The sequence below is a fragment of the Protopterus annectens genome, chromosome 16.part0 (genome assembly GCF_019279795.1).
Source record: "Protopterus annectens isolate FY-2018-M chromosome 16.part0, PAN1.0, whole genome shotgun sequence".
Taxonomy (NCBI): Eukaryota; Metazoa; Chordata; order Ceratodontiformes; family Protopteridae; genus Protopterus; species Protopterus annectens.
The window spans coordinates 594006987-594029608 of record NC_056750.1 but is presented as its reverse complement, the minus strand read 5'-3'; the positions used below and the strand labels follow the sequence as shown (position 1 = coordinate 594029608).

General features: G+C 41.1%; 1 protein-coding gene across 4 annotated transcripts in view; it reads left to right on the top strand.

Annotated features, from left to right (window-relative positions):
- MAN1B1 (mannosidase alpha class 1B member 1) overlaps positions 1–22622 on the top strand; it is a 1711419-nt gene that overhangs the window by 438026 nt on the left and 1250771 nt on the right. For all 4 annotated transcript variants that reach the window (XM_044058051.1, XM_044058053.1, XM_044058050.1 and 1 more), the window contains exon 6: positions 15323–15435. In XM_044058051.1, the coding sequence (XP_043913986.1) occupies positions 15323–15435 (113 nt within the window). The remainder of the gene's footprint in view (positions 1–15322; positions 15436–22622) is intronic.

The following is a 22622-nucleotide window of genomic DNA, read 5'->3' as shown; positions in this document are numbered from 1 at the left end:
GGAAGATGAGACGGCAACTGACGCAGGACCCAAGACTTTGATAATCAGGCCGACTGAGGGCTACCTGCAAGCAGATAACCCAAATGTAATGACTGCAACAGTGAATACACTCTAACATCTACATTTATGGTAAGTGTACACAACTGTACCATCGTCTTTCCAGTTTCTCCAGAAAATTCCAGCCTCCTCTTGCCTATTTTATGTACCCATACTTTCAGTTATCCATAATGGCAAAATCTCCTTTCTCCATTCATATGTGGACTTGGTTCTTAGAATACCTTCTGCAACTTTATTAATATAATCTATATGGTTGTTGTTCTTAAGGATCTGCATCCAAAATCCTACTCTCTCCTTACATCTTGAACTCCCCCACTCCCTATTGCATCATCATTCATGTCCAACTTGAACTTGTAACTTTCTGCTTGTGTTATGTGTATGAGCCCTAACTGTTTAGCTCTAAAATATCCTTTTTGCAGGAGTTTAAACAACTCTTTTCGCCTATTACAAAATTTTAAAGAACTTCCCACTTCAATCCAGGCCTTTTATACCACAAACAGGCCAATCACCAGAAAGGCAAAACAGCCAGAAAGAGATATCTAGACAAGCATAAGTCAGATTGCTAGAGGCAGGAAAATGCTTCTTCCAGGACAAACCTTCTGACTACATCCCCTTTTTCTCTCTATCTTGCCCCCCCCAATCCTATCATCCAAACAAACTTTCTGTCAGTCTTCCTGTTTGAAAAAGAGCATGAGAGACACATGAGTTTTGAGAGCAAATCAATAACTATAGCACTTTTCAATTGAAATCTCTTCTTTTTCAACACTAGTTTCCACAGGATCCCTAGATACAGCAACATCTAGTACATCCAGACTTATGATACCTTAAGCACTAGTATGTGCCCCCAAATCAAAGAGGAAGAGGTTATTACTCCAGGATTTTCTTGGTCTTAAGAAAAGAACACACATGGAGACCTGAACTAAATCCATCAGTTCTCAATACCTTTTTAACGTTCGATAGTTAAAATTCAAAATGTTACTTCTGCAATCTTTTTCTTCTCATCATCCCCAAAGCGTTTTTGATTATACTGGACCTCAAGGATGCTTATCTACATATTCCCATCCATCCTTTTCATAGGAAATTCTAATTTGTGCCTATCGTTTGCACTTTGTGTTTTTAGAGTGTTCACAAAGTGTATATAGCCCATGTAGCATTCTGCAGGCTCAAGGGTATCCACATTTATCCTTTCTTGGATGATTTCCTAATTCAAGCTCCTTGGCAAAAAATTCTTCAAGATTTCAGTTCACTGACTGTATCTTTCAGAACTTAGGATTCACTTCGAATTTCAGCAAGTCCAACCTTCTCTGCACTGATTCTCTGGTGTTTCTAGGTTGTCATCTTGAATCTTCTTTGATGATGGCTTTTCTCGTTTCAGACAAGACTGCTCTTAACGGGCTACTTTCTGTCTTTGATCAGCTCTCTGTCCTTTGCAAGAGAGATTCTTAGAACACTGGGGTGTTGTGGCATCCATCATTCAGATGATTCCATTTGCCAGATTGCACATGAGGAAAATTCAGTGGTATACAAAGTCCATATGGCCACAGCACTTCCATCCTGTCTTTCCAATGCCTCTGTTGAAATTCATGACGAAAGAGGTGCACTGGTGTATCACTCTGATACACATGAATCCAGGTATTCCCTTTCAAATTCTTCCCCTACTCTTCACACAGATGCATCAGGCAGTGCCTGTGGGTGCTTGTTCAAAAGGATTCAAAGTAGAAGTTCTTTGTTCAAAAAAGGATATTAAAAGCATATAAACATAAATGAAATAATTTATTCTGCCTCTTCAAGCCTTTCTTCATCTATGGTCCATAGGAACGCTTCAGGTCCTGGTAAGCCTCCAAGTCTGAATGAGTATGTTACAGGTGAACCCTGTTTGAGGTTTAAACTTCTGAATCACTATAATGTATATAATCAGGTACTGTTTATTTTATTGTCTTTTAATGAAAGTATTGGTATGTGTCTGGACTTTGATTTACCTCACAAGTAACCAGACATTTATTATAGCTGATATTGTCCTTTTCATTCATTCCTCAACTGATTGGAGTCTCTGATCTGACTCTGCCACTTCTGTCAGATCTTTGGATCCAAAACTCTCAAGCTTCTGCCTTTACTCCTAATGCCCTGACAACCTAACATATCTTCGATGTCATTTGCCACCATTTAGTTAAGAAGTGGATCCTGTCGCTGTCAGACTTTTGGGAGTTTTTTTCTAACATAATCATCAGTTTAGCTTAATAACTTCTGTTACATACTTTAATTTCATTTTCTAAACAGTGTAAAACTTCTCTTTGTGGAAGATTTTCAGTCCATATATTTCTATTTAATCATTGTATATTAATCAGATCAGACAATAGTAGTAGAAGTAGCGAACGTGAACTTGTCTTAAGTCAAAACAAAACAAAAAGTAATAATAGAAAATATATAATTGTACAGCATTACTAAGTATTCAAAAGTAATCCAAGCAAGGCAGGCAGTCTGTTTCCAGTCGAAAATCCTTTATGAAGTACACAGACTATATATACAATAATATACAGTGATTAACTAGAAATATATGGACTGAAAATCTTCCACACAGAGAAGTTTCTTACACTGTTTTGTTTTTGGCCCCACTACACTTTAGTGAGTTGTTTTGAGACGTCGGGGATACCACGGAGCTTACTTTTTTTTTTTTTTCCATTTTCTCCTACCTCCTTTGTTTGCTTGCTAATTTTCTATAGCAGTTTTTTTTTCTATGTAAATTCTTCCAATTTCTCTGTAGTTCCTCTTAGTAACATTTGTTGGTACCGTCCTATTTAAAACTTCTGTATTTTAATTTCTTCTTGCTTACTTGTTGAAGTATTCCTTGCACTACTGTTATTGGTGGTAGTTTTTTCTCCGTTCCCATTTCTTTTTCTTTTTTGGACTTGGCTTACTTAGGCCAGTATGGCTGACAAGCCTACCAGTTTTAAAAAATGCATCATCTGTGGGCATAAAATCTCTAACTCTGATGACCACAGGGAGTGTGTGTATTGTTTGAGAGACGGACATTTAGATGCAGATTGCTATATTTCCTCTGAAATCCTTTCCAGAGCTCTCACTGATGGGAGGAACAAGCCTTTGCCCTTCTGCTTCATCTCCTGCTTCCATAGCTGGTGCTCAAACCCTATCTAAGTAATTGGATAAGGGGAATCCAGACTCTGCTCCCAAAGATAAAGAATCTTGCAGAGGTAATTGGATTGCCTGTGCTCTTCAGCTCCTTCCCCAGAGCTGCCAACTAAGATATCAGAAAAAATTGGATCCATCTACTTCTAAATTAAATCACCCCGGATCCAATCACCTCCCCTCCTACCAGATCCAGTCACTTCTCGGCTGTCTTCACTCTTGGAGGGATCCCCTCTGCAGATCTTTAAGACCTCCATCCTCCACATCTTCTCTTAGGTCTTCCAAATGTTTATCCGAGGCTGACATTGGTAGGATGATGAGAAAATTCATCAGAGCTCAGATCAGATGGGGGGTACTTCCGTGTCTGACTCGCAGCGGATCCATAGGCTGACCTTTGTCTATTCCCCTTTGGTCTCTCCTTCTCTGGTTGACTCACTGTTTCAGAGCTCTTGGATCTGAGAACCTTGGGGGTGTCCTCATTGGATCTGAAAACAGTCTGTTCTTAGATTCTAATAACTTCCCTGAGTCACCTGGCCCGAGCCCTTCAGAGCTGGAGGACTGTCTGGAGTTGAAGAGTTGGTGCTGGATCCAGGGGGGGCTAAGGTTGACTCTCAAGCTATCAGAACCATCTCTACCTCTCAGGGCTTTGGCACTGGCCACTTGGGTTTGTCCTTCCTCTGGTGGGGTGCTTGTTGGGGTTGCAAGAGCTGATGGTTCAGGAATTATTGTCTCCTTTGCTGTCGACTTTGTTTCCGACAGATGCTTTGCCTTCCATGTTGTGTAGGGGGCCTTCTCTTTATCTACAGAAAGGACACTCCTGCCCTCCTTGGATCAGACAACTATATCTTATTCTTCTTCTGTGAGCCTCATTCATCCATTCCATTTGGGGCAGTTAGTCCCTCAGGATATCCTAATCTCGTATGATACTTCCCCAGTCCACTCCACTCCACTGAGAAGGTCCCTCGGAAGTGAATTTGTAAATGGAGACACCTAGATTCCCCTCAGGAATCTCCCACCGAAGACTGATTTTGGTGAAGGGGAGGGGTCCCCTAGATCTCCACCAGAAGATGTCTCATTTGGAGATTTTCTAGAACTTTTAAAATAGAAAGGTGGTTGGTCTTCCGATACTCCTTCCCAAGAGGAATCTTGTGTTCCTGGGTACTTTCAGGTCTGGTCCATTCACTTCTTGGGTGACTCCCCTGGCTGATGAGCTTATAGCTCTTGTTTCTCACCTGGGGTGAAAGGAACTGGATACTGTGGAGCTGATCCCTAAATGTTCTGACAAAATTTTAGCTCCTCACAAGAATGGGGCACACGGGGGTAAGGGAGTTCCGGGTGATGTCATGATTATAGCAGCAGCCACCAAAAAAGAGCTTGCAGAATGGAGCTCTTCTGTCCATCCCTCTAGCAGAGAGTCCAGGGCCTTGGATAGATTTTGTAGCGAGTGCACTCTTCAGTGACCTTTGCTCTGCGGTCGTTGAATTACCTGGCACATTTTACAAGATTACAAAAAAGATTTGACTAAAGAATTCTCCAAATCTTTTTCTGGGTCCATGTCTGCTGAGGACTAAACTAGTCTCCTCACAACTGGCCATCTTCCAGTCAATTTCTTTTGCATCCATGAGGCTGATCTCCAATGCAGCAGAATGTACCTCCCAGTCTGCAGGTTCAGGCTTAGCCATTAGAAGACATGTCTGCATATGACTTATTTTGCATAGCCCTTTCAAGTCTTTATTCATCAATGCTCCCTTTGATGGATCTTCCTTATTTGGCTCCAAGTAAAGACACGCTTTCCAGATATGAGCAAGAGGGAAAGAGCCTGTCTGCCTTGGGCATACATTTTTCTACCCTTCAAAGACCCTTTTTATAGGAATTGGTGGGTAGGTAGGAGAATGTGGTTTCATAAATCCTGGGTCCTTTCCAATACACGAGGAGATGATTCTCCCAGGGGCAGAGGGGGGAACTCGAATGGAAAACACCACTCGTGCTGCGGAGGTGGCATACAGAATCAGTGCTTCCAGGATTCCTTCTCTGAGTCCTACCAGAGCTCCTGAAAGGAGGCCCGACTGCTACTCTCTGGAGGCGGTTCAAGGGTGTTTGTGTCTGCCCCAAAGAGCCTGGCTGTCTATACCAAAAGATTCCTGGGTGCAGAGAATTGCATCATGCCATTTTCCCAATTCCCCCTACAAGAAAGAAAAGAATACCTGATGTTCCACCTAACCAGTGGAAAGCAGCAGCATTCGAAATAGCAAAGCTGCTTAGAAGAGTCCTTCAGAAGGTCCCTTCAGACCAGACATGATGTGCGACCCAATCCAGATTCTTCTTGGTGTCAAAGTCAGGGGACTTGAGATTATCTTGGATCTTAGCAAATTAAACCAGTCCATGCTATATTCAAGGTTCCAGATGTTCATGGTTCAGTCCTTCCTGCCTCTTCTGCTGAAGGACTATTGGATGTGCTCGATAGATTTTCAAGGTGTGTACCATCATATCAAAATGATCAGGTGCTCTAGAAGATAGCTACACTTCTGGCTTGGGAGCCAGTCATTACTAGTTCAGAACACTGCCCTTTGATCGCATCACAGCCCCCAGGGTGTTCACCAACTTCATGACAGTAATAGCAGCTCACTTGAGACTGCTGGAATTGAGTGTTTCCATACATCGACAATTAACTCCCAACTACTGCAACCAAGCATCTGCTGCCACACACAAGGGACTATTTGCTCCAGTTGTGCCTCCATCTAAGCATCACAGTCAATTACAACAAATCTCAACTCACACCTACACCAACTCTGGAGTTCATAGTTGCTCATCTGGACACAGTCAGCCTCTCTTCCTCTTGCTTGAATACAGACACTCCAATCCCAGGTCAGGAAAGTAATATAACATTATTCTCTTCCAGCACGACTAATTCTACAAGCCTTGGGATTCATGGCAGCTGATATCACCCTTGTTTCTCTAACCAGGTTTCACATGCAAATTCTTCAGTGAACACGGTCAGTCCAATGGTCCACTCTTCAGCATCCTTTAATCACCCCAGTCAAGATCACACAAGCATGCAAAAGGTATCATATTTGGTAGATTTATTCAGTTTCCCACCCACTTGCCGCCTCCCCTTTGCTTCTGAAAAGACCTAAGAGTTTCTCTTTGGAACTGTTCTTCCCTCTGAGCTCCAGCTCTTTTTTTGTTTTATTAATTTCTTTAGGATATTGTCCCTTTTTCTCTAGGGGCAGCAAACTCGATCTGAGGTATGTTAAGTTGACTGGGCATTGTGAATGAAGGGAGGAGCTGAAGAGTTTTGGATACAAGGATCTGGTAGTAGCAGCCGAGTCGGATTCAGGGCCCATCAGTTGAAGAACGGAAATGGACAACACAGATGGAACATTATGGTGAGTACATAACTTTTATTTTCTGCATCACTTTTGGATTTTATTTTCAGGGTACCTTTAATAAAGTAATTATTTATAGTAAACCTTATTTTTATTGGCTGTTTTAGTGCTTTTATACTGCTTACCATTTAGTAATTTGACACCGTAGGGTGTCTTGTCCTTATTTTAGTCTGTGTGGATAGCAGTAGTAGTCCTTAAGGGTATTATTGGCAGTTCTGTGTGTTATCCTCAGAAGAGGTTTCTCTTTTTCCATGTAGAAAAAGAAAAGACCTTTCTTGGAAATATGTCCCCTGAAGTGTCCATATCTGGCTTTTCTGCACCTTTTTGACTGTTGTAGGCTCAGCACCTTTTTCTGTTTCCAGCTGTTATCTCTCTGAAAAGTTTATCTTGTGGCTATTGAGGGTCTGTCTAAGTTTTTAATCTAGTGAGATAGAAGATGCAAATTAAAACAGGATACGTTAACCTAGTTTCATTCTTTTCCTGTCTTATGGAAGGAAGAACAGCATCAATGTAGGTCTTGGCTGTTTTCTCAATCTCACGGGAATCCGAGCCATAGCTGACTCATCTATTGCCCAGTGCCAGTCTCCAGCCTGACATCTCACCTTCTCAACTCTTCATTTGAGGAACAAAAAAAGAAAAAAAAAATCACCACACCAAAAAAAAAAAAAATATATATATATATATATATATATATATATATATATATATATATAAAACAAAAAGACAAAGCCCTGAACCTCAAAGTGGCTTACTGTCACTTCGACATATGTGCAAATTTTATTTAGCAGAACCGTAAATACGATTGCCACAATGTCAAACCTTGCAATAGTGAGCATTCGCTGTTGTAAGGTTCGACATTGTGGTGCAGTGCACACTATAGTGGGGATCGGGAAATGTACCCTTGCCCTTGCTATAGTGCGATTTCGGAGTTTGTGTATATAAGTAGGGGGGTGTGGGGGTGCCAGGGGGCTTGCCTCCCTGCAAAAAGTGTTTTTTAATGTTAAGCAGAAGTGAGCATTTCAGTAAAGTTGACATTTACGACATTTTGACTTTACTGAAATGCTTGCTTTAACATTTTTTGTTTGATGTTCTGATTTCAGAACGTTAAGTCAGACATCTTAGCACTCTAACACAGTGGATTCGACTTTGTGATAGTAAACCCCTCAAAGTATCTGTATAAATTTATTAAAGACTTAGTGCTTCGGCTCAAAGCCTTCAAAGAGTAAAAAAATCTAAACATCCATTCTTAATTACATTAAAATCTCGTTCAGTTAATCAGTTATCCAATAACAATAATTAGATAATATACTTCCAGTTACATTCTTTGAGTCCAAATGGTTCCAAAGTATTAAATTTTAAAATAAAGTTTCTTTTTTTAATAACTTGTCCTTAATATTTATACATTCCCCTAAAAACACCAAGTTTCTCTAAAATACATCCTTTCAAATCATCAGGCTTAGCATTATGAAAAAGTGCAAAGTGGCTTCCCAAAGGGCTATCTAATTTCCTGTTTTTTGTGTCTCTGACATGTTCCTGAATTAGTTTTAAAACCTCTGCCTGTCTCAAAAAAAAAAAAAAAAAATCTGCTCCCATAGGCTGGCTTTCCAAGGCAGATCTCTACCTGTTCTTCCCCACCTCAGCACTTCATTGGAAGAGCAAAAAAAAGGAAATACTTTTGCTATCTTTGTTTTTTAGAATTATTGCAAAAACAGAGCAGAAATGTCAGTATAGAAAAAAAAGATTGCAGGAGCTTCTCCAAGATTTTGCCCGTAACACATTGATCTGAGGCGGCTACCTCCCTCCACTACATACCTGCTACTCTTCTGTTGGGAATGTTTTACTCTATGTGCTCTTTCTGACTCCTAATATCAATAGAAAACCCAGTCCCTGTGCTTGAGGCATTTTTCTCATAAAGTTTTTACAATCCTTCCCTTCAATTAGTTCTGGACTGATGTAAACCTCAAGTTGTCTTTGTCATCTATCCTCAAGTTCAGCTAGTTTCTGTGCCATTTGTTCATATTTTAGTTGCAGTTTCACCATTTTTCTTCTTTTCAGCAGTTTGCATATGTAGTATTGCCTATGAATGCCTGGTTAAAATATCTTCTGTTTCCTGCAGCTTTCTGTTATTTGCCTCTATATATTCCAACAGGGAAATACATATCTTGAATATCTCAGAATTAATTTGGTCAGGCTTTCTTTCTAGGGAGACAGTTTTTTTTCCTTCTGCTGCTGTAACCATCTGCTTTTCTTAATTCTGCTCCACCACAACGCTTTCAGTCTCCCTCTGAGTTTTCACAGTTGCTGTCCCTTTTACTTCACTTTTTCTAGTCCATGTTAACTTCTGGATGTCATAGATTTTTCATTTGGCAGTTTCTCTTAACAGTTTACATTAGTTAGCAGGAAACAGTTTACTGCCCAGAGCTCTGTTTAACTGAGTACACTGCTGTCTCCATCTTGGAACCTCTTAATATATATTTATTAAAAGACTTTCCGAGGGCGGAATTAAAATGGACAGGTTAAGGATATGTGTATTTTTAACAGACTGCTACATAAGATACTATATTGGTCCCTGTAAGTATTTGAATGTCTTTGACCTCACAGCTATTACTACTACTTGAAGCAAAGATCATTAATTGCCCAATTCCCAAAATACATAGTCATTCCATGTTATGTTTAGTACATACCAGTCTGTTATAGGGGGCAGTGTCCTTTTATGGGGAATGTGTTGCCATAATGCGAGTAGAAATAAGTGTGTTTAGAACTTGTTAAACATTTACATACCCAATTTTTTTCATAATTAGATGATATGAGTAAACTTTCAAAGATAAGTTGAAACTAAGCTACTGTTTAATACTGATTGTGTTATTCACAGTAATTTGTAGTTGTAATATATAAAAAAAAAATCACACTGCTTATAGCGCACACTGCTTATAATGGACAGGTCTTATGTTGTAGGAGGAATATACTGTACTCATTTTTAAGTAGGTAAGTTAATAGGTCATTCTGTGTTTTCAGCCACAACTTAGATCAATAGATACAAGATATATGGGCAGTTTAGAGTAGCCAGTTTTATTCCTTGTTTTTTTTTTTTGGGGGGGGGGGGGTGAGAGAAACTTGAGTATCAAGTAGAAATCTCTGCAGACATGGGAAAAGGCTTGCAATATCAGCACAATGGCTTTAGGTTAGGATTAGGTTAGGGAGTTTTACTGTGGATAAGAGCTATGATGATATAGCAAGGGTTGATACCACGTTCCTGCACTGTTTTTCATTAGCGACTACTTGTTGGAACAACAGATTGTTAAACTCATATGCTAGTTTTAATTAAGTACTTCAAATTTGAAGTAGCAAAGAATCAGTAAATTCTAGACTTCTAACCTAGCTTTGTATATATATGTTGTATCTCCTTTCTAGATACTGACCACCCTGCCCCAAAGGCGCTAGAAATTATCAAGACCCTCATCCAAGATTTGTCGCTGTACTAAAAGGCAGGCACAGTTAAGCTGTACCCACCAGCAGGACAACAATTGTAAAAGAACTATAAGGTTAATACCACTGTTTTTAACAAAACACAGAATATAGTCTAAACAAATATTCCTAAGACTAGCGTACTGGGTTTGGTACATGGCAGTAAGCTACCCCTTCAAAACTACAATTTTCTAACTTTCCTAGAACTAATACTTACACATAAGAATAATTTAGTGTGTTGTATTATTCACTGGTAACATAAGTTATATTATTTTCCTACCTCTTCTCTGGTGCCTTAGTCTGGTGTTAGGTAAAAACCCCGCTCCGCTCGCCCTCGCTGCGCTCTGGCTCGCTCTGCGCCCCACCCTGCCCCCATATTCCACCCGCCCCCAGTACATCTACATTTATACCTATATCACCACACCCCTTCCTCTCTCCAGCCACACAAAATCATTTCCAAGACTCCACCCACTCCTCCTACTACGTCTTATATCCAACCCTCTAGATATCCTCTTGCACACAAAAGCGCCACTACCCCAAAGGAAAAAAATCTACCACTCCCTCTATAATCAGAACTATGCTAAAAAAAATAATAATAATACTTACCTTACCATTGTGTACAGTACTATACCTACTAACTAAATATGAAGACCAGCCTTATGCAGGCTACCATTACCCCAGATACCAAACTACCATCTCCCCACTGCTGAGAAATGACACACAGGGTCCTGTCAATATAACAAATCAATCCCCCCTGACAAAATATCACCATCTGTATAGAGTCAAATCAAAGCACCCAAAATCCAAACATGAACATAAACTTCTACTTAAACTTATGAGAATATTAGACTTTCTAAGAAAGAATATAACACTAGATGGGGACATACACCCCAATCCAGGCCCCATGTCCTTACTAAGCTTAAACAACCCACCTCCTTCCTGGAGCACATCCAACTCCCTCCAAATATACCACTTAAATATAAGAAGTCTAAATAAAAAGATACATAACTTACATGCCCTAATAGGAATGTACCTCCCAGAAATAATGTGCTTAACTGAAACCTGGCTAAAACCAGGGACCAAAGATAATGAGATCATGCCACCTGGCTACAACTTACACAGAGCTGATCGACTAAACAAAAGGGTGGTGGTATTGCTGTGCTCTACAAAGCCACGCTAAATGTCACTATCAACCCCATACAGCCACCCCAGATCTCTAATGCCGAAATACTAGCACTAAAAATAGAACTAAACAGGGACAAAAAAATTAATCTAATAGTTACCTATATCCCCCCTGGGAAAAACACCGAAACAATTGAGAATCTTCTAAGCTGGCTATCAAACAACTATCCTCAAGAAACCATTATCCTAGGAGATGTAAACCTAGACTGGCATCTCTGTTCCTCAGAGTTAAATTCCACAGCAATAAATCTCCACGGATTCCAACGGACAATAACTTCCTCTACCAGGATAGGTAACAGCAAACAAAAAGAGAGCATCCTAGACTGGATCCTTATAAACAGTCAAAATCATAACTATGTATCAGGGACCCTACCAAATGACCTCAGTGATCACCTCATCACCTACCTAAAGAAAAACAAGATAACCTACTCGAATCAGCCCATGTATAGATCTGTTAGAAACAGGCAACACTTTGACCTCATAAAATTCCAGACAGAACTCAAATCATATAACTGGGCATCCCTTAAGTTTCTCCCACTAGAAGAGGCAGTATTAAATTTTAATAACACATTTCTAACTATACTTGAGGCTAATGCCCCAAAAAGACAAATTAGAATTAAAACAAAAATAACACCCTGGCTAACAAAGGAGACCAAATCCTTAATCAAACTAAGAAACAAAACCTGGAATACATGGCGTACTACCAAGTCCCCCCTCGACCGCATTAAATTCCAACAGCAAAGAAATATGACCAAAAAAACAATAACCCTAGACAAAAAAAATTACTACTGCCAACTACAAAACAATCACCAAAACAATCCCCAAAAATTCTGGGCCAGTTTAAACAATCTACTCCACCCAGGTAAAAGCTCAACTCCTATCCCAGAAAAACTATCAGATAAGAGCCCAGAGGAAGTAGCCAATTCCTTTAATTCCTTCTTCACGGACACAATACAATCCCTTGCCAATCAGCTATCTACCAATTGCCCCCAGTTAACAGATATCCCCCAAATGTCCATACCTATCTTTAAATTTCAACCTGTCCCCACTGCCTATATTTGCTCACTACTGAAGAAACTTAAACCAACCACTCTCTCTGCTGACCTTCTCCCATCCGAATATTTACAAAAAGCTGCTGATGTCATAGCTTACCCTATCTCTATTCTTATCAATCGTACCTTGACTGAAGCCAAACTTCCTCAATATGGAAAATATCCTATGTGATACCACTCCATAAAGGAGGCTCATCGACTGAACTATCAAATTACAGGCCCATAGCCATATTGTCACCTTTGGCCAAAATCATGGAGAAATGTGTGCATAGACAGCTCCTTTACTATCTAACCCAAAACAACTTACTCTCCAGTTCTCAACATGGCTTTAGGCCACACCATAGTACAACCACTGCTCTCCTCTCGTTTATTGAAACAATTAATCTCAACCGGAATAACAAAAAATATCGTCAGCTCTCTTTTTGGACCTATCAAAGGCCTTTGATATGGTAAACCATCAACTACTACACAATACCCTAAAAAATCTCCATCTAGACAACATAACCCTAGATTGGTTTCAAGCCTATCTCCAAGATAGACAGCAAGCTGTACTCTGGCAGAACAGGCTCTCTAGCCTCCTATCTAATACCATAGGAGTTCCTCAAGGTTCCATACTGGGACCTCTCCTCTTTACTGTTTTTATTAATGACCTCTATAAAGCCATCCCAGATGCCACCTGCATTCAGTATGCTGACGATTCGACATTAGTCTGTTCTGATTCATCCCCAGTTAATTTATTATCAAAAACCCAATCATGCTTTACAGCAGTTGAAAATTGGTTACTGGGACATCGACTTATTCAGAATCCAAATAAAACCAAACTGTTAATCTTCTACCCCACTCACAAGATCATACCCACACCCTTCCATATCCAATCCAAAAATGGGACAATCATCTCCCCTGACTCCCACACTAAACTTCTGGGAGTGACCATTGACAATAAACTTAAATTTGATATCCATATTAATCAAACTGTTAAAACCGTAAACAAAAAACTTGGGTCGCTCTATAGAATAAAATCCTTTCTTACCCCAATAGCAAAAATAGCCACTGCCCGCTCCCATCTCCTCTCCACCCTCTTATATGCTTCCCCTATTTTCACAAATCTTAACACTACTGAATTAAACAAACTGACATGTTATAATCATATTGCAAGATTTGCAACTGGCACACCCTATAGAACCCATCATTGTACCAACCTACAAAGCCTGGGTTGGATCAATTCAACCTTCTACAGCAGAGCCAACTCATAGTAGCATTTAAAATTCTTAAACAATCTGACAAAACCCCTGCACTGATAAACTTAATCAAACCTTACAACAATCTCAATAGTTTACGCTCCTCAAACAAACTACTAGCTGAAACGGTAAAATCCAACAACTCAGGGGGTGATGCTCTCTTTGCCAATGCAATAGGAAAAATCTGGAACTCCCTTCCATCCAGCCTCACCACCATTTCCTCCATAAAACTCTTCAAAAAGAGACTAAATCACCACCTTCAGATACACTGGCTATGCCAATGTATAAGCCCAGTCTGACTTCAACTAAACAAGATTTTTCCTCCTCCCTTTAGGACCAATGACGGTACCACTACCATTTCTCTCTTCTGTTTTCCCTCTTATTCCCTTTTCTATATAATTCCCTAGTCTTATTATCCTATTTAATTCCTGCTACTACTATCCGAAAGGTCTACCTAAAAGGAAAAATTCTGTTATACTATGAGTTTTTGTGTTCTTTTTTTTTTTTGAATATTTTTTTTTCTTTACATGTCTTGAGCAATGAGTAGAAATATTCTAAAATGTCTCCTATTCTTGTGTAAAATACTTAAGTGAACATACTGTATTATATCAACATAGTGTATTCTTATTTGCTGATACGTGGAGCTTTTCTCCCCGGGCCTCCGCTGAAAATGGACATGTATCCAGTCGGACTCTCCCGGTTAACAAATGTAAAATAAATAAAATAATCACCCCCACCCCCCCAAATCCTGGACCTATGAGACAGAGATCTTAACCAGTGTTGTCGTGCTGCCTGTAGGTTAGAGATAGTAGAACTGGCACTCTACTGAGCTTTGTATTGATGCCTTGATCACAGTATACTGTCTTTCAGAGATCCTGACTGTATCTCTAGCATGTTAGAAGGGAGTGAAGTTTGAGTGCAATAAGTACTTAGAAACGATGGTATGATGCACAGCTCGGGGAAACCTACATGTGTTATTAAATGCAGCCTCCCATATTTGGAAGTGTGGTTTGGCAAAGCCACCCATAGGAAAAGGACCGCTAGTGGGAAGGCGCTATTGCAGTTCGTCATTTAAGTTACAGAGCAGAGGAGGTGACTTTATGGACACATTAGTATTGAATCTTACAGCTTTGCATATGGGAACATCAAGTGAAGGTTAGGAGAAGGGCAACTGACTAGTTTTCAGGGTACTCAGAAGGCTTTTTGAGATTTGTAGCAGTAGAACCAGCTGCACCAGTCATAGCAAGGGATTGCTGCATACACTCACTTGAGAATTTAAGTTATTAAAAACAAGTTTTGCGTCTTCCAGTGCAGAAACCATTGTAGCAAGGGAACTGACATAGTGAAGTTCCTCATGATTTAGAGTTGGATTCTCTGTACTTAAATGTATTTGATGAGTATATTGCTCCCACTGGAACATTTTAATGATGCAGTCTGTGGTTTGAGAGTTAATTAAATGTTTATTTGAATGTTAAATTTTATGGTGTATAAAATGAATGCATAAATTTATGTTGGAAATGATCACATCATTGTCTGACTCCGCTATTTATGGTTAGTAATTTTGCTCTAAGTACATGCTGCTGTTATTCATTTTAGACATTTTAGAACTGCAGTTGTAGCTTACGTAAAGAAAAGCTGCTTGTACTTAAAATGTGACCTGTTGGCAAGAAATAAAACTTCAACATCTTGGAGAAGCTGACTCTATCTTTGTATATAAAGATACTGTGTGGTGAAAGAAAAAAAAATAAAATGAATGTCATGCATGCTTACTAATGTCTGTTATTTTACTCATTTGCAGTTTGCGGGGAGCTATGATGGAGTCTGAACACAACACTGATCCTCTACCAGGCATATTACAAAAGCCAACAAATCCTGTAGCTAAAGTTGAAATTGAGCAAAAACAGGGAACAGGTAACATCTTTTCATGGGCAAATGCTTGTGAGGCTAATGAACGATGCAACATTAGTAAGATGGTTATTTGGTTAATGTGGTACCAGTAATACTTTGGCTGGTTTTGTTTTGCCAGCCAGGATGTGTGGTGATCTTACACAAAGTATTTACCCTGGTGTGTTTTTTGTGCTCTTTTTGTCTTAGTAACAAGCTCTGAAACCTAGGGGTTAGTACAGTTTAAGTAGCTGAGGGTCTAATAACTGCCTGGTGACATACTGTGTGCTGTTTAGAAACATCTGTCTATAGATCAATGTGTGCCTCTGTCGTGTATCTCACACATTTTTACACACACACACACACACACACACACACACACACACATGTTTTGTTGTATAAGAAAGGAACACAGTGGGTAGTTCCCCTTAGGGCACAGGCTCCTTATTCTCAATTGTTTGTGGTAAGTGAAAAAGCCTAGAGCCAGTTCTGAACCACTGTTTCTTGACCTGCTAAGGTTACTATCTCTAATTCTTACTGTTTGTACCACATTGTATGCTGACCTGGGTCTACAGCACTATTAGGTAGCCCTAAATTCTGAATCAGACTTCCTAAAACTGTATTACATTTGCTAATTAAAAGTAGGTTAAGTACTTCCCCCATATTAATAAAAAAATAGTTGCATTATACTATAAGTAGCAACTGTAAGTATATACAGAAATGTGTTACCAACCCCTGAAATTGCTAAAGGAACACTTTAATCAGTAAAATAAAACTTAAAAAGCTTTACTATAAATCCCTAGTGTACTTGCCTTATATTTGTAGGCTCTAAGATCTGTGTGTCTGGTTAAACCTCAGATCCCCTCCCCCTACTCAGCTACGTATGCGAGGTTACAAAATCACCTTGAGCAACCACCATTTTCAAATACGCTGTGCTCCTAGACCCAGTTAGCTGCCTTTTTTTCTCGTGGTATGTAATCTTTGGATCAGTGAATATTTTGACTTAGATTGGAACTGTTGATGTTCTTCGTGTTTCACTCTTGCAGTCCTAACATATGGGTTATATCCGGCTCCCGGTAGCCCTCAGTCGGCCCGAATACCAGAGTCCTCTGTATATGACGTCGGCTGTAAAATTGATGTCGGAACGTCAGGTGTAAAGGGAGGTGGCCGACACAATTTCCTCAGTCTTTCTTGCCACGGAGCCCGAAGCAGATGCAATTCGTACTAGTGCCGGTTGGCTGTTTACCTTCTTTCTGCATTCTGACTACCAAGTTGAAGATGCCCTCAGATAAGTACCCTGTTGGGGACCCTCTTTTCTTGCTTTAATGAATGTCAGATAAAGTTAATAACTGTCTTGCCTGTGGAAAACCGATTCCGCACCTTGATTTTCATTCCTATTATATAAATTGTTTGGGCCTTGAACACGACTTCCCTAACTGTGATCTCTGTGCCTCCTTCAACCGACTTTCCGTACGCCGTAGAGCTAAGATTTTATATAAGCGTTTCGGAGTCTGGCCTAAGTTTGTCGGTATGGCGTTTTCTGGTCTCCTGACTTCGGCTACACCTAGGAAACGCAAGGACAAGGACCGCGACAGACCTAGGGTTAAAGCTGCTAACATGCCGGTGAAATTGGTAGTCGTTCCAGCGGTAGTTAGTGAGGCACTTTCGCAGCCCCTACAGTCCGCAGATTTTCAGCCGCAGGCCTCCGCCAAGACCTTTACAGAGTCCTCCATGCTGCAGGCTGCTATTTTGTCTTCAGACCCACCGCCTCTCAATGCCTCAGATGGGTCCAGAGCTGGTATGCAGGCACCGGCTTCTGACACCTCTTCTCTTCGACATGAGACCGGAGCCAGACCGACTACCTTAGCTCAGACTTCTGCAGTTGCTAGGCCTCCCACGTCCCTCCGGGTTACTAGTAAACATTTCAGCCGCAAATCTACTCACAAGCAGGCATCGGACTCCCCTCCTGTGCCTCAGTCCCATTTGGTAAAGATGGCTGGTGATCTTCTTTCCATTAAGGGCTCTCACCCCCCACCCTTTCAAGAGGGCTAAGGAATTGTCTCCTGATGTTTTGTCTGAATCAGATTCTGAGATTTCCAGTATTTCTGCTGGTGAGGAAGGAAATTCTCAACTTTTTTCTGGCTTTGAGGATTCTGGTGCTGAGGACTGCATCCCTTCTGCCTCCCCTCCAGAAGATCTTTCCTTTAGGGATACTTTGAATACTCATAGGGAGCACTTTAAATGGGGAAATTCAGGATTTTCCTCAGTCTAAGAAGAGGATCCAGGAATTTTTGGATTTGCCACAGCATATGGCAATACCTCCTGTTTTGGAAGTTGTGGATGATGTCTTCATGGAAAATTCTTTAACTCCGAATTCTGTTCCTCCTGCTCCCAGAAAGCCTGATCGGTATTATAGGGTTCCTGATTCACATCAATTTCCTTTTAAAAATCCTACTGCTGATCCTGAGATTGTTTCGCAAGGTCCCAAGGGTGTTAAGGCTACTTTTGCTAAAACCCGTGTACCTTCTTATTAAGGAGTCTAGGGCCTTGGACAGGTGGGGTAAAAAGGTCTATACCTCTGCAGCTCTTGCCATTAGATCTGTGAATTGTCTTTTTCACATGCTTCAGTATCAGCAGCATACTTTGGAGGCTATTAAGGCTAGGCTTGGGGATATTCCTTTCATGTCAGAGAACAAAGACTTAAAAGATTTACTAAATTCTGCCACTCTGGTTAATAAGCATTCACTTCATTGTAGTTTTGACACCTTGGAGGCTTCCTGCAGAGCAGCAGCCACTGGTTCCATTATTAGAAGGCATGCTTGGCTTAGGGAGCAGCCTCTTTCTGAACCTGTAAAATCTAAATTGCTGGATGTTCCTTTGCACAAAGACAACCTTTTTGGTAACAAGGTTGAGGAGGTACTAAAAAAGTTGGAGGATAAGGTGAAATCTATGCAAGCTGTAAAAGATTTCCTTCAGGTTCATCCTCCTCGGTTTAGTAGGCATTATTCTTCCAAGAATTGATCTTTCCCTGATCCTGGCAAGCAGGGTCACTCTAGGCCTAGGGGTTTCAGGTTTTCCAGAGGGCAGGCTTCTGCCCCTCAAAGGGCTAAAGAATGGCATCCTTCTGCTAAATCGGGAAGTTCTAAGCCAGCTTCCCAAAGCAAGCACTCTCAATGACTCCGGCCTTCTTCTGCCTACCTCTGCAGGCCCAGGGTTTACTTTGGGGGGAAAGTTAGCCAGGTTCGCAGAGGTATGGTCTACCATCACCGACGCCAAATGCGTGCTCAACATTGTAAACCAAGGTTACAAGTTTTATTTTCACACTTTCCCTGTTCTACAAGGGTCCTCAGACATACCCAGAACCCTCAGGGCAGAGGCAGAGAATCAAATTTCTTCTCTAGTGACTATGGGTGCTATAGAGCCAGTTCCTGCAAATGAGGCAGGCCTAGGTTTTTATTCAAGACTTTTTCTGGTACCCAAAAAAGGGGGCACCTGGCACCCTATTCTGGATCTGTCTATTCTACACACTTTTCTGGTGATTCCCAAATTCAAGATGCTCACTCTTCAACAGTTACTGCCAATGCTGGACAAGGATTCATGGCTGGTAACTTTGGATCTCAAGGAGGCTTATCTGCACATAAAGGGAAAGTTGCAGGCAGTTTCTTCGTTTCAGGGCTGGGGCGCAACACTATCAATTCTCTGCACTGCCCTTTGGCTTATCTACTGCTTCCAGAGTCTTCACAAAGTGCCTGGTGCCAGCTATTGCTTTTTGCAGGCAGAGAAACATTCAAATTTATCCTTACCTGGACGACTGTCTCATTCAAGCAAACTCCCCAAAACAGTTAAAGGATTTGGACTTCGTGAAGAACATTCTCACTTCTTTGGGTTACACTCTCAACAAAAAGAAGTCAAAGTCGGTTCCTACAAGGGAGATTGTTTTCCTGGGAGTGAGTCTGAATACAGCCACCCAGATGGTATTCCTCTCTCAAGACAAGCAACAAGATCTTTTGTCTTATTTCAAGAACTTGGCAAGCATGACCCAGCTCTCTGCAAGGCAATTCCTGCAGCACTGGGGTTCATGGCTTCATGTATCCTGATGAATCCCATATGCAAGGCTGCATATGAGAAAACTTCAGTGGTATCTCAAGACCCTTTGGTGTCAACACACACAGGACTTAGACTTGATTCTTCCCCTTATTCCCTGTCCACAAATGGAGTTTCTGTGGTGGGCGACAGCCACTGGTTCCGTTATTAGAAGGCATGCTTGGCTTAGGGAGCAGCCTCTTTCTGAACCTGTAAAATCTAAATTGCTGGATGTTCCTTTGCACAAAGACAACCTCAAGGGTCTGACTTTCTGCCCACCACCTGCCAGCCGGACTCTCACCACAGATGCCTTAGATTATGTATGGGGGTACATCTGGAAGGCAGGGCCATACAGGGGACTTGGCGCACTCAACATATTTATCTGCACATAAACTTAAAAGAATTGATGGCAGTCCAGCAGGCTTTGCTGGCTTTCAAGGACCTACTCTACCCTGGGACTCTTCTGATCAGGACAGACAATACCACAGTCATGTGGTACATCAACAAGCAGGGGGGGACTCGCTCTTACCCTTTGTGCAGACACAGCATGAAACTGTGGTCCTTAGCAGCTTCCATGGGCATACGTCTCGTAGCCCATTATCCATTATCTTCCAAGGAGGCTAAACTCCTTGGTGGATCAATTGAGCAGACATGTTTTGGATCCTCACGCGTGGCAACTGAACGAGATCATTTTCCATTACATCACTCAACATTGGGGCACTCCTCAGGTGGATCTTTTCTCCTCTCACACCAGTCACCTCCTTCCAACGCTTCTGCACCAGGGAGTTTCACAACAAAGCTTGGAGAGTGGACGCTTTGTCCTTCCCATGGGCACAAGTCTCAATTTATGCCTTCCCCCCTCTACCTCTTCTTCCCAGAGTGCTGCTAAAGATAAAGGATGAAAAACCAAAGGCTATTCTTATAGCACCAGAATGGCCCAGCCAGCATTGGTATCCCCTTCTTCGCAGCCTTTCCCAAGCTCAGCCTTGGCATCTTCCCCTGGTACCAGATCTGTTGGTTCAGGAATGGGGAAACGTTTCTTCATCCTCCTCTTCAAACTCTGCATTTAACTGCCTGGCTAATACTTTAAATCCTTCCCAGCAGGTGGTTGAAGTTCTTAATGTGGCCAGAAGGCCTAGCACCAGGAAATCCTATGCAGATAAATGGAAGAGATTTTGCTCTTGGATGCAGGCTAAAGGAGAAAAGTCTTCTCGTCCTTCTTTCCCTCATTCTTGATTATCTAGCAAATTTGCTTAATGGTGAACTTTCCTTTTCTTCAATTAAGATTCATGCTTCAGCAATTTCTGCCCATTGTTCTTTTGATCAACCAATTTTTTCTCACCCCTTGCAGAAGAGCTCCTACTCCTGCTTGGGATCTTGATTTTGTCCTGGAGAAGCTTACTTTACCTGCTGCCTCTGCAGAATTGAAATGTCTTTCATGGAAGACTGCCTTTTTTTTGGCTTCTACTTCCACCAGAAGGGTTTCGGAGCTGCAAGCCTTAATGGCAGTAGAACCTTTCATTATTTTTCATACAGATCAGGTTTCTCTGAGAACTAATCTCTCCTTTATGCCTAAGGTGGTTTCCAGTCTGTACCTTAACCAGTCTATTCATCTGCCTATCTTTTTCAATAACCACCAGAATAAAGGGGAAAGGATTCTGCACTCTCTTGATGTGCACAGACAACTGAAATTTTACTTAAACAGGACTCTAAACCCTTTCGGAAGTCTGAGCAGTCGTTGGTTAGTTTTGCTCCTGGGGCTCAGGGTAAAGCTATTTCGAAACAAACCATCTCCAAATGGATTGCTCATTGTATTCACTTTTGTTACCTACAGCATGGGAAGGTTCCCCCTCAGGGTATTAGGACCCATTCTACTAGAGCAGCCACTACATCTGCAGCTTTTTTGAGAGGTGTACCTACTAAGGACATTCTAGAAGCGGCTACTTGGTCTTCTGTCCATACTTTCACAAAGCATTACAATCTACCTTTGTTTTCTAAATCCAGGGCTGGTTTTGCCTCTGCAGTTTTGCAAGGCCTCCTTACCAACTCTTAATTTGTGATTCTTCCTCCCCCTTTTGTTTTACTCCTGGGCTTTGGGAATCAACTCATATGTTAGGACTGCAACAGTGAAACACGAAGAACAAAGTACAGTTGTGTACACTTACCATAAATGTAGATATTTGAGTGTATTCACTGTTGCAGTCTTGGTTTCCCACCCTCCATTCCCCCTTTTTTCCTAAGGCACAGACTAGATGTGTTATTTTTGGATGGCATGTTTGCAGGGTGTTTCCTTACTGATTTAGCCTTATTTTGGGGGCTCCTGACAGTTAAGGCAAGAGAAATTGAGGAAATGGCGTCGGCTGCCTCCATTTATACCTGATGTTCTGACATCAGTCTTACAGCTGACAGCAGCCGACGTTATATACCGACTCTGGTATTCAGGCCGATTGAGGGCTACCGGGAGCAGGATAACCCATATGTTAGGACTGCAACATTGAATACACTCTAACATCTACATTTATGGTAAGTGTACACAACTGTACTTCATCTAACACAGCTTTGCATTAACTATTCACTTATTAAAAAGTCGCAAAATGCTGTGGAGCAACTGGAAACTTGTAACTGTAGAATTTAAACATTGTATGCGATACAGACCTGTTTTTGAACTGTTAAAACAGTTCCTCACTAATTACTTCCTCATGTAAGACCTGCTTGACCATATGGCAAGAGAATGATGAATAGCAACTAGGTAGCTTGTATGTGTAATGTTTTAGCATTATAGCGACTAAGAAGCTTGTATGCTTACTGTTATTATTTGGCGACTAGGAAGCTTGAATGTCCACTGTATTATTAAAGCTTTAACATAGTGCCGTCTTACAACTAAATTGCCCTGTGATTTAAACCAGTTAAGTAGTAGGGTATAGTTTTAATACAAATCCTAGCTAGCAATAGGGTTTTAACATCTGTTATCTCACAACTGTAATTTTATTTCTGCTCTCCTTGAGCAAAAATGCTGGGATACCTATAACTCATGGCGTTGTTACTGTTGTTTTGTACCTGAAACTGCCTTGTGATAAGATCTTTGTATGCATTTGAATGAATGCTATACAGCGACGAGGTTATTAACTAAA